The 23,202-nt window shown below is 38.6% G+C and overlaps 2 protein-coding genes across 15 annotated transcripts in view; one reads left to right on the forward strand and one right to left on the reverse strand.

Moving 5' to 3' along the window:
• On the forward strand, positions 1 to 22,211 carry KCNJ13 (potassium inwardly rectifying channel subfamily J member 13). 12 transcript variants are annotated; one of them, XM_053307982.1, is made up of 7 exons: positions 47 to 68; positions 4,643 to 4,805; positions 8,345 to 8,461; positions 9,425 to 9,449; positions 17,570 to 17,621; positions 18,201 to 18,681; positions 19,696 to 22,211. In XM_053307982.1, exons 6-7 carry the CDS (start codon positions 18,204 to 18,206, stop codon positions 20,313 to 20,315), a joined length of 1,098 nt encoding a protein of 365 aa, XP_053163957.1. In that variant the 5' UTR covers positions 47 to 68; positions 4,643 to 4,805; positions 8,345 to 8,461; positions 9,425 to 9,449; positions 17,570 to 17,621; positions 18,201 to 18,203; the 3' UTR covers positions 20,316 to 22,211. The 12 variants fall into 12 exon arrangements, with proteins under 12 accessions (XP_053163955.1, XP_053163962.1, XP_053163966.1 ...); XM_053307979.1 differs by having other exon boundaries at positions 8,359 to 8,461; XM_053307986.1 differs by having other exon boundaries at positions 8,359 to 8,461; positions 18,204 to 18,681.
• Positions 1 to 23,202, reverse strand: part of GIGYF2 (GRB10 interacting GYF protein 2) — a 144,877-nt gene that overhangs the window by 56,334 nt on the left and 65,341 nt on the right. Inside the window, exons 8-11 of one of the 3 annotated variants that reach the window (XM_053307977.1) lie at positions 4,996 to 5,175; positions 1,572 to 1,789; positions 1,318 to 1,477; positions 1,038 to 1,235 (exon numbers count right to left, since the gene is read on the reverse strand). In XM_053307977.1, the coding sequence (XP_053163952.1) occupies positions 1,038 to 1,235; positions 1,318 to 1,477; positions 1,572 to 1,789; positions 4,996 to 5,175 (756 nt within the window). Of the gene's footprint in view, positions 1 to 1,037; positions 1,236 to 1,317; positions 1,481 to 1,571; positions 1,790 to 4,995; positions 5,176 to 23,202 lie in introns of all 3 variants that reach the window. The other 2 variants (XM_053307976.1, XM_053307978.1) reach the window with 2 other exon arrangements.

The following is a 23,202-nucleotide window of genomic DNA, read 5'->3' on the forward strand; positions in this document are numbered from 1 at the left end:
AGCACCATGGTGATTGAGCAGTGGGGATTCCATAAGCAGATAGCAGGGAAGAGCCTGTAATGGTTAAGGTCAGTTGGAATGCAACTGTTACTGGTTGGAAGATTTTCTTGATTGTAGAGGAGAGGAATATATATATAGATATAAATATAGATATATAGATATATGAATGAAATCGTGGGCAGGGGTCTGCGAAGAGAGGGGTCATGAGGGAGGAAAGAGTCCCTTCGGGAGAAGGAGGCTGCTGTGTGAATTAGATGAGGAAGCAAGATGAACAAGAGCTGTTATCTCAGGAAGGGAGAGTGAGAGAAGGAGAAGGAAGAGGAAGAAAGAGGGGAAGAGTGAGTGTAGGAGAGAGAAAGAAGGAAGCGTGAGGGACGGGCCCGAGCCTGTCAACGGCCTGAGGAGAACGAGTGGCCATGGTGGCGGCAGCAGCAAGGAAGGGCCCAGTCAACTGCTGCTGCTGCTCCTGTGGGGAGGAGCAGGAGCGGGGCTCGGGTGAAGTTGGGGAGGTCTCTGGAAATAGGGGGCTGCAGCCTGGCCAATAGGCACCAGCAACGCTGCAGCCGCAACCAAGAGCGGTGAGGGGGATGGAAGCAACCGGAAGGAGGAGAAGCAGGAGTGCAGTTCAGGATATGAACTAAATCCCTTTTATGTTAAAGGGTTTCCTTCCCTTCCAGGACATGTAGTGAATTGGTCTCCCCCCCACCCCCCACCCAGCATCTACAAGCTATAAATACATTGAAGGTAGAAGGTAAAAAGGAAGGAGGGTGAAAGGAACTTGTTTGTTCACTCCTGTGGCTCTCCAATCAATCCAGCTGCAGAGTGCTGCTTTGCATCACACTTTTGTTAATACCCAAGTAAATTGTTATCATGAGTTAATTAACATATTGAAATATTTTCAATATCGCTAAAGCAATATTTTGTTGATTTCTCAGTTACCATCTACTCTGCTTAGTCAATGCAGTGTTATGAATACATACTAGATATAGTTCTTCCAAAAGTGTGTCAAACTTCACATACCACCCCATTTTAATTACCTTCTCTACTGGGCACTTTGGCTGGTGGGATGTCCTCCATTTGGTTCTCTTTATCCTGTGTTTTTTCTGTTATTTCCGGAATGCAGTCTTCCCTCCTTTCAAGCAGACTTGATGGCAATGGCTCTTGTGACTGGGGTTTTGGTGGAGTACCTGACCTGGTAGATGCTGAAGATTCTTTGACGGTTTCTTCTGTTATTTCTGAAATGGTGGACAACTTTATTTAATGTATCTGGGAGATAGAAGGAACATACAAGAGATACACCTAAGAAACTCTTCTTACCTGCTGCTGCTAGCTCTGTTTTAACCCCTTCCCTCACTTGCGTCTTCTCTAGTTCTTTGGCTTCTTCATTATGACTTCCCTCTGAATCAGAGTGGTCCTCCCCTTCCTCTACAGGACGGAAATCCATTTCCTGTTCCTCAGGAATTGGCTCCTTCTGAACCTTCTAAGGATAATACATATATATCAAACTTTATACTAGTAGTTATAAAATAATACAGGTCATGGTATTTCAAATCCCACAGAACATTTCTCACTTTTAAGGACAGGAATGCCCCAGATGAGTCAAAAGTCCCCATTTCTTCTTCAGCATCTTCTAAGCACCATTCAGGAAGGCTATCTCTATCATCATCCATACTGCCACTGCCACATCGCACTCTTCGGTAACCTCGTTCATCATCTCTTTCTCGGAAATCAAATTCAAACCTCCGCCGTCGCTCCATGTGTTCTCTCCAGCCTGCAGAACGAGGGCCGTCTAAGGGAGCGGGAAAGTAACTTTACATAAGAGTTCCATAGGGCAAGAACTTGTTTGGAAGGAGAAAGGGATACAGGAAAAGAGAACAGGGGAAAGAGAGGACAAAGTGACAGAACTTCAGAACGCCACTACAGCTTACGGTCCACCTTGAAATAGGCATTTCATAAAAGATTACTACTATGGTTTTTCTCCAGAAAGTGCACCTGTAAGCCCAATGTCTCCTGAAGCTATTTTATTAATCTTAAAGGACTGTGAGGCCTAATTCCAACCTACTGGATCTACAAGAACTATCACAATTTCATTCTCTGAATCAATTCTGCAGCAATTTGACTTACCACACTAGATCACTAAGCTTCACAATCAATTCAACTGCAGAGGGCACCCTTTGCTAGTGAGATCATTTTATAAGGCTCTATAAAGTTGGACATGTTCCATTTCATGGGATTTAGCAGAATATTTTAGTATTTCTCATTAGAGACCACAGATGCTTTTTTTTTTTAAACTTGCAAGTGTGTCACTGATGTCTTTTCTTCATCTCCCCTTCCCTCCTTCCCCCGTTATGCTTCTTCAAAACAACTTGCCTTTTCCCTCTACCTGCTATTTAGCAAGCCTTCTTCCTGGGGTTTGAAGTGTAGCTTGCAATATGTGGTCATTGATTCCATTTGTTGAGTCTGCCCTTGTTTTCCATGGCACCACGGTGAGGTAGCATGTTAGGCACAATAATTGTGCAAAAAGATTTGAAGCTGACCAGCTTATTTCTAGACACTGCTTTTAACGGATGTGTGACTAAGACTAAGCTTGCATGAGAGGGAGGCAAAAAGGGGACAGCAGGTGATGACATCTCTCTACATCCTGGGAGAAGTGCTGAGTAACCAAGCTGGTTTGTTACTGTGTGTGATTCTGGTGTTTGAAATGTGGTAGCCTTCAAATGCAGTTTGGCATAAGCCACTATTGTTGCTAAGCTGGTTCTGCTCTACTTCAGCTGCAATATGTCCCCAACCATGACAAGGTGGCTGTCAAAATCAAAAGCCTGGAATACAATTGCATAGCAGCAAATCTCCCACTAACCAATTGTAAGGCATAATACACAAAATCTTTACCTTATTCAAAATACGCATAGCATAGTACTCTGACAGATCAGTAAAGGACTGAGGCCACAGTAACTCCCTACTGATCAAATATATTCAATTACATGCATTTGGTGCACTGATTTGTGATTAGGGTATTTTCTACCTGTAGTGAGTAAAATTTTCACTTGTAGCAGCTTATTTTTCTTGCACTTGTAGAAGCTAGAAATTAACTTCCTCATTATTTTTCATAAAAAGGTCTGTGTAGCCCAGGAAGACTGACCTACATTTTATACATTAACAGGCATCAGTTCAATAAATGATACCATTCCATTCTGGGGCTGTAAGATCTTAAACACAGTTATCTAACATTTTGTGTAGGTTGTACTAGGATAACAGTTAACAGATATGTAAAGCTGCCTTTTTCAAATGAAGATATAGTGCATTTTAATGTTTGTTTATACAAACAAAAACTTCATTTTAATATCCAGAAATACCAAGCTATTCCCATGTGATTTAACAGAAATTCTCCTTTTGAAGACTATTTATTGATTCTATGCCTCTCCAAAAAGAAGGAAGGGAAATATAGCAAAGAAAGGAAACAGATTCAGAGCTCAGTTCACAGAGAGCTTATAATCCTAATAAAGGTAAAGTGTGCCATCGAGTCAGCATCGACTCCTGGCAACTACAGAGCCCTGTGATTGTCTTTGGTACAATACAGAAGGGGTTTACCCATTGTCATCTCCCTCGCAGTAAGAGATGATGCCTCTCAGCATCTTCCTATATTGCTGTTGCCCAATATAGGTGTTTCCCATAATCTGGGAAATATACCAGCGGGGATTCGAACCGGCAGCCTCCTAATAGCAGCACAGAATTCCTGGTACAATGCAGAATTCCTCTAATACAGCTCTCAAAAAAAATAAAAAATAAAATAAAGGGCCAGTTCAGATGACTAAAAGGCAGTTTGTTCGCTCATAAAGTGATCTCAAAGACTGCTGAGCCTACACATTCCCTTCTCCCATAACGCCTTCAACTTCAGTACAGAACTTTGACAAACATCCTAGTTTTAGTAAATCACAGTTCCAGGGGTCATCTGAACCCTGGAACTGTGGCTTACAAATCATGTTGGGAAAGTGAAATTTGTAAACCACAGCTCCTTGGCTTGGATAACTTTCAGAGCTGTGGTTTAACAAAACCAGGGTTATCTAGGGGTGTGTGCACTGAGGCGTTAAGGGGAGTGGGGAGGATATGGGCTCAGGAGGCTTCCGGTGGAATTCATAATCCAATAAACCATTGAACCAGACCAAAATGACTTTTGCTGGTCTTACAAGTCTCTGGAACCAACATGACAACAACTGATTCTATATCAAACTAGCAAGTTTTGATTTTGATCTTTAAATAATTTTGAACAGATTAAAGATATCTTATTGATGATGGAACTTCAAACTATCTTTGAATTAAGAAGAAACTGCAGAATGTGTACATCGTATTCTACACAATGCAGCATTCTCTGTGACAAACTTTCTACTAATTTCCAAATCATGGAAAATGTCCATTAATATTTCAGTCTCAAGACTGATCTGCCATACACACAGATCTATTGAGTACTAAAAAATAAATGAGACCCAGTGTTGCTTTTCGCATGAAGAACAAGATGAAGCTAAAGGGATAGCAATTACTCATGTCCTAAATAAAATCCTCACATCTGATCATCATGAGGTGCTGATTCAGCTGTTTTTGTACTGTCTAAGTTAGACACACTGCTGCTTTATTGTGCATTTATCAGACATATCTGACGTCAGGAAGACACACAATGCAGCATTCTCAGTGACAAATATTTCGTTCCAAGTAGCAGAAGGCATCTGATAATACTTCAGCCTCAGAATCTAGAGTGATCCTTAGAAGAAATCAGACTTGGGGAACATTTGGTGGAACAAGAAGCAGAGAAGGTAAGAAGAGCTCTATTATTGTCTTTTTGCTCTGGAAATAGTTTGAGGAAGCTATTTCTTTAAAAACAAAGAATGACTGCCATTAGAGCAGTCTTATAGATATTTTCTGCAATAACCTTCCATTCCAGACTTTCTTCACTCACTGTACTTTAACCAATCTGTGGTTTCCCTTTCCATTCTTTCCTCTCACCTGGACTATGAGGACGCCATCTCTCACCATCCCTTCGTGAACCAGCCAGTCGCCAACCTCCATCATCATCTTCACCATTTTGTTCTTCCCTAAAGATGCGCCAGTTCTCGCTCTCAGAGCGTATAAATTCATGCTTCCTTCCTGCTGTTACTGTTCCACCTTCCTCAAAGTTTGGTCTCACTACAAACAAAAGTATACAAGTGATGAATATATTCATCATAAAGGGCATCTAAAATGTAACTAAGAACTGTAAAATTTGAACAACAAAAGGCTGGGGTGAAAGAATAGAAGACTGAATAGACCTTTCTTTGCCTTTCTTCCAATGATAGGTGCTTTTCTTTAAGCTATTATTGTGGGGTTTGTGGGATAAAGACCAAATTTAGGATTTCAGTCTTCAAAAAGGAGATTTAGTGAAAAAGTTACAGTACAGCTGTAACCATTTAAGAAAGTCAAAAGTTCACTTTGCAACAAGTGACAGAAGAGTATCTGCAGAGTTTCTGTTTGCATAAACAATTAGATGCCACCTGATGTTCAATGAGATTGCTTTACCATAGTTCAGAGGTATCAAGACACTATTCCTGGTCCCTGCAAAGTTTATAATGGCACAAGGATTCTGTTGTTGTTAGTATGAGAGGTGCTCTTAAGCAATGCATTATCTGATAGTAGAAAATGTCTATTTTCTGATCAAAATGCTTTCCTACCAAACATCTATGAAGTGTAATTTAGTACAATTGCCTACTTATCCCAGGATAATTTCATTAAAGCTTACAACTAGCACCTCTAAACATTTAAATCGGAATCAGCAATTGTTCAGCAAGGACCACAACCAGATTGCTGGTGTTATAACATTTACTGAAATGCAATACATTCTGCAGATAGCCAACGGCAATATAGAACACATAAGGCTTCAGACAATGGTTAAAGACACTATGTACTGAGAAAGATTTACATTTTGCAAGCTCAGTACTGTAAGTTTGTTTCATGGATAGGAAACTGGCACACTGAGGAGTAAACATTGCGTAGTGGAGAAAACATGATCGTTCTGGCATCTGACATATTTCCCAGCATCAGCTATAGCATTCTATATGCGACATCAGCATATATACATGCTACTTCTATGCTATATGCTACACTTCCGCTGCTAGATCAGCAGAAGGATTAAATGCCATGCTGTTAAATTAGGACTTCATCGAAGCTATTATAAAATGGTGGAACAAAGCATATCCACGAACGTTGAAGTCCTAAGTACGCTTATCAGGGAGAAAGTCACATTAAACTCAGTGGGGGTTATTTCCAAATAAGTACACATTGAACTGGGCTGGAAGTCCCTTAATAGTGGGGGCTAACTCAAAAGTGTTAGTCAACATATAGCAACAAATGTCAATGCTTAGGAAGATAATACAATCAAACTATGTAACTGGATGAAATAATTTTTCCAAATCCAACTAACGGCAGCAGACTTGGAAATAACTAAGAATGAAAAAGCAAATAGTGGCTTAGTCCCTGCTAGTTCATATTGAAAAAAACAACACAAATTTCACAAAGTCTAAAGTTCTGTAAATATGCATATAGCTTATATCCCTAGTATGTTCAGTTTATTGGGTTTAAATTACTTAGCACAGAGGTTGGTGTTTGGCCATGATTTCCCAGGATGAAAAGAAAAAAGAAAAGTTCTGTGGCTTTGCCTCAAACTAATTGACTGGACTTCCTGAGGAGAAGGAGCAGTAAAAGGGCACCTGCATTCCATGTCTGACCCAAAGCCAGCCATGGTGTTTATGGAAAAGTTCAGATACAACAAAGACATCCAGCCAACAAAGTCTACAGCTATGTAATTTGAAGTTTTAAAAGGGACTAACTTCAAAGTACTAAAGTGGTGTTCTGGAATACAATATTTTGAAAACTTGTTTATTGAGGATTTTTTAAACACTAGGATAGCAGACAATGTCAACAATCTTTCTATAAGATGTACAAAAACCCATACTGTTCTCAACTATAATAAAGATAATTTTCTAGTATCTTTCATATTAGAGAAATACATTGCAACACCACTCTTTTCAGGAACCCCAAAGCATTTTTCATTGGCGCAGCGGGGAAATGCTCGACTAACAAGCAGAAGGTTGGTGGTTTGAATCCCCGCTGATACTATATCAGGCAGCAGCGATATAGGAAGATGCTGAAAGGCATCATCTCATACTGAGTGGAGGAGGCAATGGTAAACCCCTCCTCTATTCTACCAAAAGAAAACCACAGGGGTCTGTGAGCGCCAGGAGTCGACTTGATGGCACACTTTACCTTACCTTACATAGGCCCTAATCCGAAGTGTATGGGCAAATCCCACAAAGTAAAAGGCAACTTTTAATGCTGTGGGAAGGGCCTCTCTGAGCAGAAAACGTAGTCCTTTGCACACCCATGATCAACGACTTAGGAGACTGTGGCCATTTCTAGAGTGTATACAGATCAGAGCTTGTCACAGTTCATTTCAGTTTTCTCCATCTCTACTCCTGAATTCCTCCTCACAGGTATCCTATACACATGTTCTACTATTACTACTACTACTAGTAGTAGTAGTAGTACTACTACTACTACTACTACTACTACTACTACTACTACATCATTGTAGAATCACAGGGTAAAAGCTTAATTTGAATTTGCACAATTGCATCCATGTAGCTTTGCATCCTAGTCTTCATATCTATGAAGGTATGCAAACACTTCCACACAATTAAGACCAACATTTAAAGATGACTATTTCCTAAATGCCCTAAAATCTGCTCATATAGTTGTACACATGCCACTAAACTTATGAAAACTAAAAAGGCACTATGACATGGGAGAATATATTTATTCATTCTCACTTTAACTATAGTATCACTGCTTACCACCCAATCGATCTACAGCATAAACCACATTTTTTGAGGCAACCTAAAAATGTATACCAGGAACATGCAAGTACTTCTACACTTGGACAGACAAATCCAAATTAAATAAACTGATACAAAACTAAAGTGCCTGTAATAAAAAGAAAATGCACGCACTTACACACACCCTATGGTAAAGGGACTGAGAAGAAGTAACACATGTTGGAGGCCCATATGCTCAAGTGAAAAGTGTCCCCTTGTCCCCATGGCTGTGAAGGTCACAGTGCATGTCTCTCAGTTTTATGGTGTTGTGCCTCAACATGTATTGAAATGTTCTCTACTAATGAAATGAAGAATTAATGTTTTGTATTCTGTGGGGCTTTTTTACAAAGGAAAAACATGAGGGAGATTTCAGTTTCTAAGTAGCATTATATTGGTTTACATTAATTTTCACAGCAGGTCTTCAGTAGTTTTACTGCAAACAATTACAGTCTTTGTTTCTCAGATCCTCTTAGGTCTGACGTTCGATCAAAGTCCTCACATCAGCAGCTAACTAAGGAAAAATGTGAAATGCTGAACTGCATTACAAAGCTACGCTCACAGATCATGTAAGTGGTTCTGGAAGGTGGACATTATGGGACTCTTACATTATTGTCTTCCCTAGTTAATTGTTACACTTGAAGACCAACTCCACACAGCATAGATTCTGAAGATCACAGATTTACTCAATGCAAGTATGTGGCTCATTTTGGTCTTAAGGTCAGCGTAATCATGCATTCCATCTCAACAATATTGCTCTAATACATAATATTACTTTTCCTGATTTAAGACAGACAATCCTATGAACACTGCAAACTAAAGAGAAGAAGCAAAAGAGATCCATTAGAGATAAAGGCATCTACAATCAGGCTATGAATTACTTAACAAACTTTGTATATATTGTATTGATGTCTCCTGTAAATGACGTGTTTGCCAATCCCAAGGTAGATCCAGGCACTTTTAAAAAATCTAATAGGAGGAAAGTGAAAGGGAAAGTATATCTTCACTTATCCTGCCTGATTTTGGTTAGAAGAAAGAATCACATAAAGTGTGAACTGTAAACAGCTACCACAAGAAAAGCTGAATGGAAAACAGTTCTGAGGAATTTCATTCCTTTGAACCTCCAAGTAAAACCTTAAGTAAGATTATGCAAACCTAAAAACCCCATCCTGATTAAGAGAAAAAATGCACCCCTTTCTCCAAGTAAGTTCTTGTGGATTTCTCCACAGCTGCTAGGGTATGTGTTGGGTAAAGAAATCTCTAACAAATCAGCATTCTTTTCCACATGACCACAGCTAATTGGCCCCCCTGCAGACCAAATGACCAATCACATCAGCTTCATATGAAAACCAACCCCCCCACATTATAAACTGTGGAATGAGACCTGTAAGCCCATTTTGAACAAACATCCTTCCAAGCTAGTTGTCAAAAGGGTTTTTCTTCCTTGCATTGGGATCACTGTATACAGATACAAGATAGCTTTGTCCGCTTTCCATATCTAAGACATTCACCTTCCTCCCTTTCCCCACCAGACAGATAAAAGCAACAAAGATACTGGTAAGTACATGATGCTGGCAGAGCATCATTTTTAAAAATATTTTCAGTTGTTTGGTTCTAGTTTTTCTATGTTTTTGGAGGATTCATACAGATATGATTTGAAATGCCAAAATTTGCAATGCCAAATTTAAATACTATGGTTTCCTTCAAAGCAGAAATTTACTTCAAATGAACATTGTCCAATGATGGCTTCCAGAGCCAAAACCAATAAATAAATAAATCTTTTCTGTGCAGGTATCTCACTAAGAGTAATCTCAGCATCTTCCATGGCCCTCTGGCTAAGATCATAAATAAAATGTGCAGCAGTTCTTAATTATGCAGTGTAGTTTCAAAGGGGCATTTCTTAAAAACAAACAATAATTCAGTGGTTGCAGCCAGATCTGAACCACTCAGATTAACCTAACTATTCATGAGCAAACAGACACTGCCATTTTACTACCTGCATCTGAGAAATGTACTTGATCAGTAAATGTAAAAGTATAGAATTCTGAAAAAAATGAATGTGGTTTAGTATTTAGACATGGAATTTTTAATCACTGTGTTAAACTGATTTTAATCAGTGTGTCAAAGGGCTTATGTGTAAAACCACTTTGAGAAGCTCGGTTGAAAAGCGGTATAGAAATATCAATAGTAATAGTTGTAGTAAACTATCAAGAGCTTAAATAACTAAATACCAGGCCCAACCAATTTCTCATCTTTATTTATAAAAGCCTTGAAAAATGTTACTACAATATATCATAACTGATATACAGGTGGTAGGAATTAAAGTGTGTGGCAGATCATTGGATTACTACAACTTTTATTTTCAATCAAAATAATAATTCAAATGGTTCTGTTGTATCTACTTGGGAGTTTTTGCTCTTCACAGAATTATGCTGCAATATCCACTTTGCGCTGCTGGATGCAAATTAAATATTGAATGCACTGCAAATTTAAACCTAATTGCTGTCTTAACAAAATGAACTTTTAGAACAATAAATGTTCACAATATTCCCCATTGATTCCACACATAACCAATATAATTTCTAAACATGTCAGTGTTTAAGAAGATTATCTGTAACTATATCACAATTTCTTGTTCACCTTCTGAAAAATGGGGAAAACAGCTTGAAGGAGACCAGTGAATGCTATGTAGGAATTAGTGTGGAATACTGCACACAAAATGTTCTATAGTACTTAAGCTTGAAGGGAAAATAAGCTTTTAAAATTTAATGAGTATTTGATATTCAAATCCTAAATATTTACTGAGAATTGCTATGTATGCCTGTGATGCTGGTGTAGAATTGGTGCAATGTTGGTCTATGCTCATGTCTTTGCAATGTTGCATGTACATTGCTGTTGGTATGCCCTATCCTAAGCACATGTGCATGAGCACAGGGAATCTGAAGACTGGGCTATTGGTGAGCTTTTCTATTCATAGCCAAGAATGCAGAGGTAAATACACACATTTTTTCATTACCATAATGCTTATACTATAGCAAGTTTGCCTCCTAAACCCATCTATGTTCTTCTATTTCTCTTTATACCCATTCTTAAATTGGGTATATGAAATGCAAAAACCTCAGTCAATTTGAAAGGGTGAAAGCAGTGAATCAGACATAATGTATATCTCACTGATGCTATTCAAATATATCACATTTTATGTTACAACCAAAGGCCTTGTTAGTTTCACACCAATTTATTTAGGCTGTGACCAACCAAGCTGCTGTGCATCATGCCTTACTTGCTTACACCCTAGGCCATGTAAGATTATACCTGTTGACCCTCCACTCTCATTTTGACCGTGTTCCTTTCCTCCACCCTCCCACGGTCACCATGTCATCACCTCAGGCACACATCCCAACCCAGGCGGCAGGGACAATTCAAACACAGTTATGCACTACACTGACCACAGATACTTTCTTGCTTCCAGCGCTAAAGAGCCACAACTCAACTTGGGAAACCACTGTGGCATGAGATGGAAGGTACTGGGAGTTAGGGAGGGCAGGTGACAGAAGAAGGGGCAGGGACAAAGCCACTTGGCTGCTTTCTTGGGCCAGCTGTTACTTACTCTAGGGATATGACTAGAGTAAAATAAAGTATAAATCATGCATGGTGTGGAAAAAGTAGATAGAGATAAATTCTTCTCCCTCTCACATAACACTAGAACCAGGGGTCATCCCATTAAATTGATTGCCAGGAAATCTAGGACCAACAAACGGAAGTACTTTTTCACACAACGCATAATCAACTTGTGAAATTCTCTGCCACAAGATGTGGTGACAGCCAACAACCTGGGTGGCTTTAAAAGGGTTTTGGATAACTTCATGGAGGAGAGGTCTATCATCGGCTACTAGTTGGAGGACTATAGGCCACCTCCAGCCTCGAAGGCAGGATGCCTCTGAGTACCAGTTACAGGGGAGTAATAGCAGGAGAGAGGGCATGCCCTCAACTCCTACCTGTGGCTTCCAGCGGCATCTGGTGGGCCACTGTGCGAAACAAGATGCTGGACTGGATGGGCCTTGGGCCTGATCCAGCAGGGCGGTTCTTATGTTCTAAGTTACCTTAAAAAAAGAGGTCAACGCTAGAACTATCACGGATTTAATAAGCAGCCCTACTCAGATAAAAACTCACTGAAGGTGCCAAAAAAGGAAATAGGTCCTCAGGTATACAACAAGATAATAGTATTATGTGCCAGGGAAAACATAATTGTTAAGGAGATGCAAAGAAAAAACACGCTATATAAAATTTTAGTATGCAAATTAAGCCATTTTTTTCTAACAGAAGATTCTGATAATATTTAACTGTCAAAGGTAATTTTTAAAATTTTTGTTGATGTGTGCCCATATTGACCTGAATTGAAGACGACCTCCATAAAAAGTAGATGTTAAATACAGGTTACACCTGCATTTACTTGAAAGGAATAGGACTTCAAATTTAAGACGGTCTCCTGATTTTCAATATAATTTTTTAAAAAAACCAACAGTCTTGGATTCAGGTACATATAGTAAGTGAAACACCTAACTTGGGTAGGAGGGCCTTCAAACTTTTGCAGAAAAACATCCATCACTACTTCTCTTGTAATGAAGCAGCGAAAACTTGTCCCAGGAATAGAGTTCTCACATAAGAAAAACCCTGCTGGATCAGGCTTAAGGGCTGCATCTAGTCCAGCATCCTGTTTCCCACCATGGCCTACCACATGCCGCTGGGAAGCCCAGAAGCACAAAATGAAGGCATACCTTTTCTCCTGCAGTTGCTCTTCTACAACTGGTATTCAGAAACATCCTTCCTCTGAGCCTAGAGGTAACCTATAGCCATAAAGCCTAGTAGCCATTGATAGAACTGTTCTCCATGCATCTGTCCAAGCCCCTTTAAAAGCCATCTAAGCTAGTGGCCATCACCACATCTCATGGCAGAGAATCCCATAGATTAATTATTTGCTATGTGAAAGTGTACTTCCTCTTGTCAGTCCTTAAATTTCCTTGCAATGTTTCATGGGATAATCCCTTATAATCTTTAATTCCTTTATAATCTTTAATTCCTTATTTATTCCACTTACAGGATATTATCCTATTCTTTAGGAATTTTATTTACTAAAGCAGTGGTATAAGTAGGTCCATCCTTGTGGTCCACTGAACTGAAGATGTAGTGGATAGAACACTGAGAAATAAAATTTACTTAATCTTCACTGGAATTTGGAGATTATCTATATATTATCTCACAAAAAGTCATAATTCCAGGGGCATCTGACCACTGCTATAGCTAGAAATAACTTCTTCCCATTCAAATTTCTCCCCACGTTTGAGGCTCTGAATTACCCAGTTTTGTCTACAGTGTGGCACTAACAACTTAGTGATCCATCACTCTTCTATTTTTGATGTTTAGATTTTGTTCAGACTATTACACATATAAGGTTCCTTGGAATTTTTAGTTCATTTCCCACACCCTGACACCCTTTGCAGGTTAGCAATCTGCACAGATGCATATACACATCACATCACATCACAAATAGAAACCACAATGTGATCACATGAGAGAATGAACATTCCTCTTTGTGCACTGTTATGCACAGTCATCCCTCGCCAACCGTTAGGGTTACGTTCCCACAAAAACCAGTGGTTGGGGAGACATAGGAATGAATTGGAAACAGGGGATTAGGGGAACTGCGATCACAAAAACAACTCAAAATAAAGAGGAAAAGTCACTTAAAATCACCACAAATCCCTTAATATCATCGAGAGTCACCAAGAGGAATGAGCAGATTGAATCTGTGAAAAAATTTTGAACCTCCCAAAATTATTCCAATGCACTTTAAATCACCAGGAGTCAGCAAGGGTCACCAAAAGGAATGAGCAGACTGAATCTCTAAAACCCTAAAAATCACTAAAATGCCCCCAAAATCACTAAAATGCCTCACCAGCCATGGATACTTAGGTTGTGGTTGGCAAATCAGGTCACAATTTCCCATTTGTGGATAATTAAAACCATGGTTGGCAAAACCATGGTTGGCGAGGGATGACCTATGTACTTGCAAACATTTGTAACCTGAAAAGCCTCCTAAAAATCTTAGGTGAATGACCAAAAATGGCAAATAAGAGTCAATGTAAATAACTATAAAGTGATGCGTACTGCAGCAAGCAACCCCAGCTTCACATATACACTACAAAATTTGAACTACCTGTGACTCTCCAGGAAATAAATCTTGAGGTTGTGGTGGATAGCTGAATGAAAACGACTCAGCAAGCACAATTTTAAAAAGGGAAATTTCACACTTGAGATCATTAGGGAAAGGATGGAAAGTAAGGGAGACCAGTATCATAATGCTCTTATACAAATGTATTGTGCAGCCATGTTTTAAATACTGTACATAGTTCTGGTTACTCCACTAAAAACCCCCACTATAAAGGGTTTTTCACTTTATAAAAAGATGTCTAAGGGAGGAAGGATTTTCTGCATACATGGTTGCAGAACAGACAGCAGCATCTCTTCTCACGCTTTTTCCATAAGCCAGGTCCCTGAATGATAAGTACAAAAGAAATACTGGGAAAGTGATAGGCTAATTATTCCCTTTGATCTATGGCTGAATAAAGGTATTATAATACACACTTACATTCCTTGTTCCAGCTCTCCCCATAGGTAGTCTCTACTGCATTGCAGGAGTTCATTGTCTCTCCCCATCCCCTCCCACTTACCTGATGTACTTGAAATCCAAACCCACTGAGGTAAACAGAAATTTATGCTAAGTTCCACATAGTAGTTCTTAAGTACATGGTAGAACTCCTAGCTCAGTGCTGAATTCAGCACATTAATGCATATTGATGAACACAGAGTAGACAGCATATCACTATTTTGGTTCCCTTTTCTCAGCCTTAAGGTTAGTATAGCAAGCTCTTCAAATCAAGATTGTGACAGAATGTTGATAATGGTGAATAAGAATTAGTGATATTCAACAATATCATTTGGTCAACCCCTATGTTCAATCTAGACCACTGGTGGCATAGCTCCTGTGTGGAGGGATCACGACAGTGCACAGCATAGACCTGTCACCCCACCTTCCATAGTACCTGCTGATAAGCACACATACAGGAACCTCGCCAGGCTGTTATGAGGAATAGGTGGCTTGTGCACACCTGTCATATTTCCATCCAGCCCTCTTCCTCCTCTTTGTCAAGGAATATGATCTCAGAGCCTACATTATGCCCAATGGCAATCCCTCTGGGCACTGTGCCCACAGGAGATTGGACTGAACCCACAGTTCATTGGTCATTCAAAAATTTGCGCACTTAAGTGTCACCTTCAGATGGCCTAATTCTATTTCAGATGGATCTTTTACCAGCTTTTAACTTAGTTTTCTCCAAGCAAAAGATGTCCCATCTTTCACAGATGGAACAACTAATAATTACAACTAATAATATGTCATCAGGTAATTTTAAAAAAAGAAACACTTTTATCAGTTCTAGCCACTTGCAGTTACAGAAGCAGCCCCTACTCTCAGTACAACAGTCAAGCTGCAATGGTGTTAATTGGCTGCTCTTGAGTTTTAGTCATCTATATGTTTCACAGAGAGGCAAGCATTCTTATGCTTTGTTTTAAACAGAACTTAGGAAAATATGCTTGATAGTCCACTCAACATTTCCCCAAAACCACATCAATGTTAGAAACAGCCATTTTATTCAAAGAGGGCATGTAAATTACAGAATTAAATAATGTTGGGTAAAGTCTTGTTTTTCCAAACAGAAGCAAGCCTCTCTAATAAAAGGGGTCATTCTGGAACGAAGCTGAGCTGCTCAGGGAGTTCCAGTTCAAGTCCTGGCTCTGCTACAATGTCAGTCTCAGACCCCTATCAGTAACATTAGGACAATACTACTAATGTACTTTATGACTGAAATGATGTGTAGCATCCTGAATATACTAATATATAGAAGTTTCACTATTAGTAGTCTTCATTTCTCATCAGTATTATTAGTTGGCCATGCCTTTTGTTCACCACCACTGGCAGCCACAGGGCATTGGCTGACATTCAGACTAACCTTCTGCCAATGCACCAGGGGTTTTTGTTGCATGAAGGGGAAAGGGCAATTGTTGACAATCTCCCATTCTTTCTACATTCACCTGTGCCTCCCTAAACTATCTCCCTAAGGATCCTCTTACCCTCAAGGACCTATTTTAGGAAAGCATAGGGAGCTGCAGAGGGGAGATCTCCAAAAGTCACACTTCATGCCACAGAACATGCTGGCTGTGGACATGGTTAATCTTGGGGTTAGCCATTGACTTTCAAATTGTTTTCTAATCCATGCCATTTTAGTTCTTGCTGAACTGCAGACTTGTGGCAGACAGAATTTAATGAACCCAAAGGATTTGGGTTGCTGTTGAGAGGATAGTGGTTTCTTTACACACAGGCTTGGGATCAGCTGACTGTCAAGTATAGAAGAATGCTCGCATATATGGTACAGGAGATAAGCATCTGAGTAACTACAAATGTTCTGTTCAACCATTAGTTTCTATTCCACACTATAAATTGACATCCAATTTTATACGACATAGTGCAATTACCATTGATTAATGGTTAGAGGCAGTAAATACCTCTACACCTGAGGAAACCATCCTGTTAAGCATATTTTTAAATCAGTTTCATGATCACACTTATGCCTGCAGTAAGTATATCAAATTACAATTCAATCATTTACAGCTGTTGCACATAAGTAGTCTGTCATTCACTTCTCAACAAAGTAAGTTTTTTAAAAAATTAAAAAAAACCCTACAGCTTTTAAAGGCTGCCAAATGATCCTCAAGTTCAAAACTGTAAGTGCTTCGGAATGTGGACCAACACTAGTCAGACAATATACAATCCAATTTCACAAATTATTCCTGCTTGTTCTTTAAAAAGGGAGATGAATGTTCAACAATAAAAAGAGAGAGTACAAAAACTATAAAGGAGCCTACAAATGGCAAAATATTACTTTTAAAAGAAAAAAAACAATATTTGCATGTATGGAGATGGAGCGGAGAAGTGTGCTGAGGAAGAGAGCTGCATTTTTCCTGCAGTGTCAAATGCCTGTTTGAATACTAGGAAAATGAAATAGCCCCTCACCAAAAGTGCTGATTTTGAGACAAAAATCTGGATCACATGTAACAATAAGTTACACATTTATTGTACAAATATGTCCAGCAAAGCAAACAGAATTTCAAGTTCACCATTGTTAACAGGCCATGTGTTATAGTGCCTCAGTCACAATATCATTTACCAGGCCATCAATTTCATCTATCATCATGCATTGTTTATTTCTATAGATTCTCTAGCAAACAGTGAAACACCATGAACAGACATTTCATTCTTTTTAAATTATATTTGTTATTTTTAAAACTGTGCATTCTGATGTGCTGTAAAAGAAGCAATAGGAGATCTTTGAAGATACACAACACTTAACAATTCCCACAGGAAGTCAAGGTGCTCTGAAAGCTAGGCTGCATCAATAGAAATGAAACATGAATAATAAAGCATAACCGAAACCTCACCCACTCCAATACACCCTTTGGCACATTTGATTTAGAGTTAGATCTTTCCCCCCTCAGGACTTCCTCTCAATTTATATAACTGCATAATATTTTCCGTATTATTCTCTATCCCCTTTTTAATGCAGCTTTACATCAGCAGTGGCCTGAGTATGTTCAGCAGAAGAGGCTATATCCCAGGTACCACAATTCTAGACAATAAAAATATCATGCTTGGTAGCAGTAAAAATATTTAGGTAGAAAACCCCACAAGTTTTGTACTGAGGCAAGTTTCATGCAATAAACTAATGCAACAATCTTGAGATCCCAAAGGAATTCTGTTTAGAACCACATTTAACATATTTGCAATAGCTCTGTTAGTGTACTTTGCTTAAAAATTATCAACACACATCCCAAAACTTCTGAATTTTAGATAATCTAAACTTGTAATACTCTTCATTGCCATGGAACTAAAACATCAGACACAGATGTAAACTTGAGATGTCAAAATATGAAAGTTTGGCTTACACTCCTAAATTATATAGAAGTCTAAAAAGTTATCTGACATTTAATTTTTTTTTTTAAGGTAATCACTACTGTATCATGAAAGCAGTGGCTCCCCTGGCTCCCCAAGGTTAATTTTTTCAGAACTGCATGAATTAAGACTCCCTTGGCTAGCTGCAGGTGGCATCTGGTCCACTGCCAATGTGTCAATCTCTGATCATCATCTGAACTACAAATAAACAAGCATCCAACAGTTTTTTTTATTTTCATTTTCAGAAGATGAGGACGGAAGTGATAGAAGGCAACAACACGAAACCTAGTGCTCCTCTCCTGGACCAACGGTACCCAAGAATGGTCACTAAAGATGGGCACAGCACACTTCAGATGGATGGTGCCCAAGGGGAAGGTCTTGCATACCTAAAAGATGCTTGGGGAACCTTAATGGACATGCGCTGGAGATGGATGATGCTAGTATTTTCTGCCTCTTTTGTCCTCCACTGGCTTGTTTTTGCAGTGCTCTGGTACCTATTAGCTGAGATGAATGGGGATCTGGAAATTAATCACGATTCCCCACCTGCAAACCATACTATTTGTGTAAAGTACATCACTAGTTTTACAGCTGCTTTTTCATTTTCACTGGAGACACAGCTCACTATTGGTTATGGCACAATGTTCCCAAGCGGAGACTGTCCAAGTGCAATCGCTCTGCTTGCTATACAGATGGTATTGGGGTTGATGCTGGAGGCCTTCATCACAGGTAATTATATCTCATTTTACAATATTTTATATGGTATCATTCAAATAAAAACTGTCATTAAGCTGTGGTGGTGGGAGGAAGTGGTTATGTTACTGAGCATTCTGAAATATAGAGTCCCTTTCTAAATGGTTTCGTAAGGTTATATTTTCATTTTTATTATTAACAGAATAGTAGTAGTAGTAGTAGTAGTAGTAGTAGTAGAAGCAGCAGCAGCAGCAGCAGCATAAAGACTTGTACTAAAATTCTCATTGTGTAGTGTTCATAGCTCATATGTGAGGATTCCAGCTGTTCAATTCTTCAAGTTTCCAAATTAGAACTGTTTTAGTTCAAACACTCTTTCCTACATTGGAACAATGTGTGAGTACTGTTAGTAGTTTTTAAATTTTCAAACAGATTTCTAGAGGTCTGTCCAGACACATTTCTATGGCTTAAAATAGCACCATTTTAAGTAGGTTTGCCAGGAAAGTAAACCCCATTTAGTACAATGTGAGTAAGCTTAGGGCTGTAGCCTTGGACCGACAAGGTATCACTGAATGGCTTTCAAATCTCTTATTTTATTATTTAATGTAATTGTAGAAGGGTTAAGAAATGGGGGGAAATTATATATGGAAACAATTTACTATGTAATAAATGAAATCTGTTTTCAAAAAACCTATTTGGAGTTGGTATAGTATGGTATTAACTTGAAATGCCAAATCATTGAGAGCAGACACACTAGACTTTACACTCCTCACAACTGTCAGTCAATCAAGGCAAATTTGTTTAACAACCTATTAAATACTGCTCATGATTAGTTCTGGAAAATAAGCAGTATTTTTGTGCATTTAATGCAATGGACCTGAACATGGGTACTACTAAAAAAAAGAGCACAAATACTGATGCAAATAATAAAAGCACTGCTGTCCTAATATAGAACTACTTCCTTAATTGTGCTTGATTTCTATCTACTATTAAGGACACCAGGGAATAACAATCACATGCATGATCTATATTTCAATTTTCTTTTTTATTTAGGTGCATTTGTAGCAAAAATTGCTCGCCCAAAGAACCGAGCCCTCTCCATCCGGTTCACTTATTCTGCAGTAGTGACACACAAAGAAGGAAAACCATACCTAATGTTTCAAGTGGCCAATACTCGCCCTAGCCCACTCACCAGTGTTCGGATTTCTGCAGTTCTTTATGAAGAACGAGAAAATGGTCAGTTATATCAAACTAGTGTTGATTTCCATCTGGACAGTATCACTTCTGAAGAATGCCCATTCTTTTTTTTCCCCTTAACATATTACCATTCTATAACTCCATCCAGCCCTCTAGCCATTCTCCTACAAAGGGAGGCTCATCATCATTTTGAGCTGGTAGTCTTCCTTTCAGCCACTCAGGAGGGCACAGGAGAAACATGCCAGAGGAGGACATCTTACCTCCCATCAGAGATCTTATTACATCACCATTTCGCCTCCATGTTGGCTCGAGGTGCCAAAGGGGAATATCAAATCAAGATGGAGAATTTTGACAAGACAATCCCAGACCTTCTAACAGCAGATTCCAGAAGTTCAAAGAGGACTGATATGGAGATTCGCATCAATGGACAGCATATTGATAACTTCCAGATCTCCGAGACTCGTCTGACTGAATAGACTTTGAACATTGCGCCAGTATTTTGTTTGTTTGTTTTTTAAGAATTGGATTAGACTGTCATGTCAGTGCCTTCATTTTCCACCCCATTTTCTTGTGCTGTTTTTGTTCTCTGAATACCTTTGACTTCAAAACAGTGTTCAGAATAAAGAGCATAATGTGCCCATGTAACCTGATGAGCCACTGGATTAACTGCACAAAAACAGAGTCAGGGACAAGAACCATTGCACAAATTCTGGGAAAACAGAAGTGCTACCTGCTGAATTCACTAGACTATGATTAAAACTGCACTGACCCTGAAACAAGAGACTTTCAGACTCACACAGCTCGTCAAAAATCTAATTACATGACATGAGGGTAAATACTATGGCAAAATGGACAAAAACTATAGTAAATTATCTCAGCTAAACATAATTTTCACGAGCAAAATCCAAGATCCCTCAGATTCCTTCAATCAGCCCTCTCTTGCTTTACAGTTACAACAGAATATGCTGATGTCTAAACATGCTATGAAGAATGCTGCTAGTATTTTCTGTGGCAGTGAAATTGCAATCCTGCTGTGCTTGTTTATTAAGGAAAATCACAAGCATTCGCTGAAGCTCTTTGTTCCAGCGGCTAAGAACAAGTTCAACATCCGTAGGCAGTGTTTGTGATGAAAGTGAATGACAAAAATCTTGACATGTAGACTCTAGCATTCTACATCGGGACTATTTTTGTACTTCGAAACATGCAATAAATTCATAAGGATGGGGATCTATGAATCTGTATTTGCAATTATCCTGTCAAGGACAATCAATGCCTCACATATCTGCTATGTTGCAAGTCAAAACCTCAGTGGTCCCGACATCAGAAAGATCTACAGTTTCTTTCCAATATATCTACTCAGTTCATACAATACAGAGATAAACAACATTTGACTCTATAAAACTGTACAAACATGGTCTAATTATGAGGTTTTGAACATAAAGCTCTATGCCAGGTTTGCTTCATGATTATTACCAGAATCTTTTACCAGAAGTAATGTTTTTTATTATTAAAAGAACAATTTTTGAATGGTCAAAAGGGCCACTTCTATGGCTTCTTCACATTTTTTCAGCTAGAGAAAGGTCAATAACTACTCTGTATTCAAAACCAAGAAACACTACAGAGGATCACCAAAATTGCAAAAATATTTTTATGTTGAAGGATAATTAAAAAGCTCTTCCCAGAAAACATGGCATAGGTATTAATATTTTTACTTTCAAATAGTCATTTAGGTACTGACTTGTGGTTATGAAGAGCCTTACCTTTAGCTCTTGAATCTGGATAAACATATTTATATGTATATACTTGTGTTGATGTTGAGATTTGTTACCAAATCATAGATTATTTTCTAAGAAACCATCACTCGTTTCTCCAAATCTAAATAACGGTTTTGCACCTGCCAGTAAAGATTTGGTGCTGTGGTCAACTAACAAAATGGTGAGGGCTATGGACAATAAGCTGGTCGCAGTGATACCAACTGGCAATCCCCAGCTGTTAAAAGGTCTTAAGGCAACTAAAATAACCAATATTTTACTAGCGTTACTAATGCTAATGTTCCATGTAAACAATTGCTAAGTAGTTAGTATTTACTCAGATGGGAGGAAGTGCTTTTTGCAACCGAACATAATACAACAGGGAGTTGTGACAATCTGTGTGTTAGAAGTAGTTTATATCTGGAACACAGCCAAACTACAGCACTAGACTGTCGTGTTCTCTTACAGGGTTTGGGAAGTATTTATTCCTTTATCTGTGCTGAGGCTTTAATTTTTCTATTCACAGTGTACTGTAATAATGGCTTAGCCCAACGCAGAGACCGAGTAGCAATAGCAATCACCATTTTGGATTAATATATATTAAATTGTATTTGTACTCACTTTATTCTTTGTCCATCATGGTCACTTTAAATATATCCCCCCTTTTCAGCTTTAGCAGCCACATCGGAAAACAGGCCTACCTATTTGCCATTTTATCCTTTATTAATGCCCCTATCTCTACAAAATTCCAGTCTATCCCAATTTCACTAAAATGTAAAGTATTTAGAGAAGTTCCAATGTTTCACATCCTCAATGTGCACAATAAAACTAATACACATTTTCACTCAAAAACTGAATAATCCAATCAGAACATTTAGTACTTTAATACTCTTCTGCGCTACCTTCCATATTAAAACAGCATCTTAACTCTACCAATCAATATTTACTCTATATTTAAACTCCTGCCCACTCCTGAAACAATATTGCCTGTTCTTTCTTGCTTCCTCTTGAGCACAATCCAGTAAGAATTAAGAACTTTCTTGTTCCACTGATTTCAATAGGAATGATTTCAGCACATTTTAGTAATTCCCACTGAAATCAATAGAAAGTCAAATTGCTCAACTTTGGGTGAGCCATGCCCATAATGTTTTGCTTTTAAATAGTCCTTTTAATTAATCAAAACGTACTTTATAATCTCATTTAACCTCAAAGCAGACTTGTCACGTAAGCACCCTTTCATTTTATAGGTAAATTTTCCTAGCCACGCAAGAGTCAAGGTTTTCAAGGGTGAGGAGAGGAAGAGGGTTTGTTTGTTTGTTTTTAACTTTTTGTGTTTCTGCCTTACCTGCAAAAAGACAGGGAACATTAGAAACTAAGATAAAACTTGAAACAGGATATTCACTTTAAGTGTTTTCAAATCAAATACAGGACTTAGAAACACAATCTTCATAAATTGTTAAAAATGTTTTTAGTCCTTAAGCCATGTGCATTCCACCTTTAGTGCATGATTTACAATATACTGCCAAGTAGCAACAGGTATTTATGTAATTGATTACTGATACTTGAGGGAAAACAAATCAAAAGTATGTACATTCTATGGTATAAAGGCTAG

Source organism: Hemicordylus capensis, chromosome 3 (assembly GCF_027244095.1).
Source record: "Hemicordylus capensis ecotype Gifberg chromosome 3, rHemCap1.1.pri, whole genome shotgun sequence".
Taxonomy (NCBI): domain Eukaryota; kingdom Metazoa; phylum Chordata; class Lepidosauria; order Squamata; family Cordylidae; genus Hemicordylus; species Hemicordylus capensis.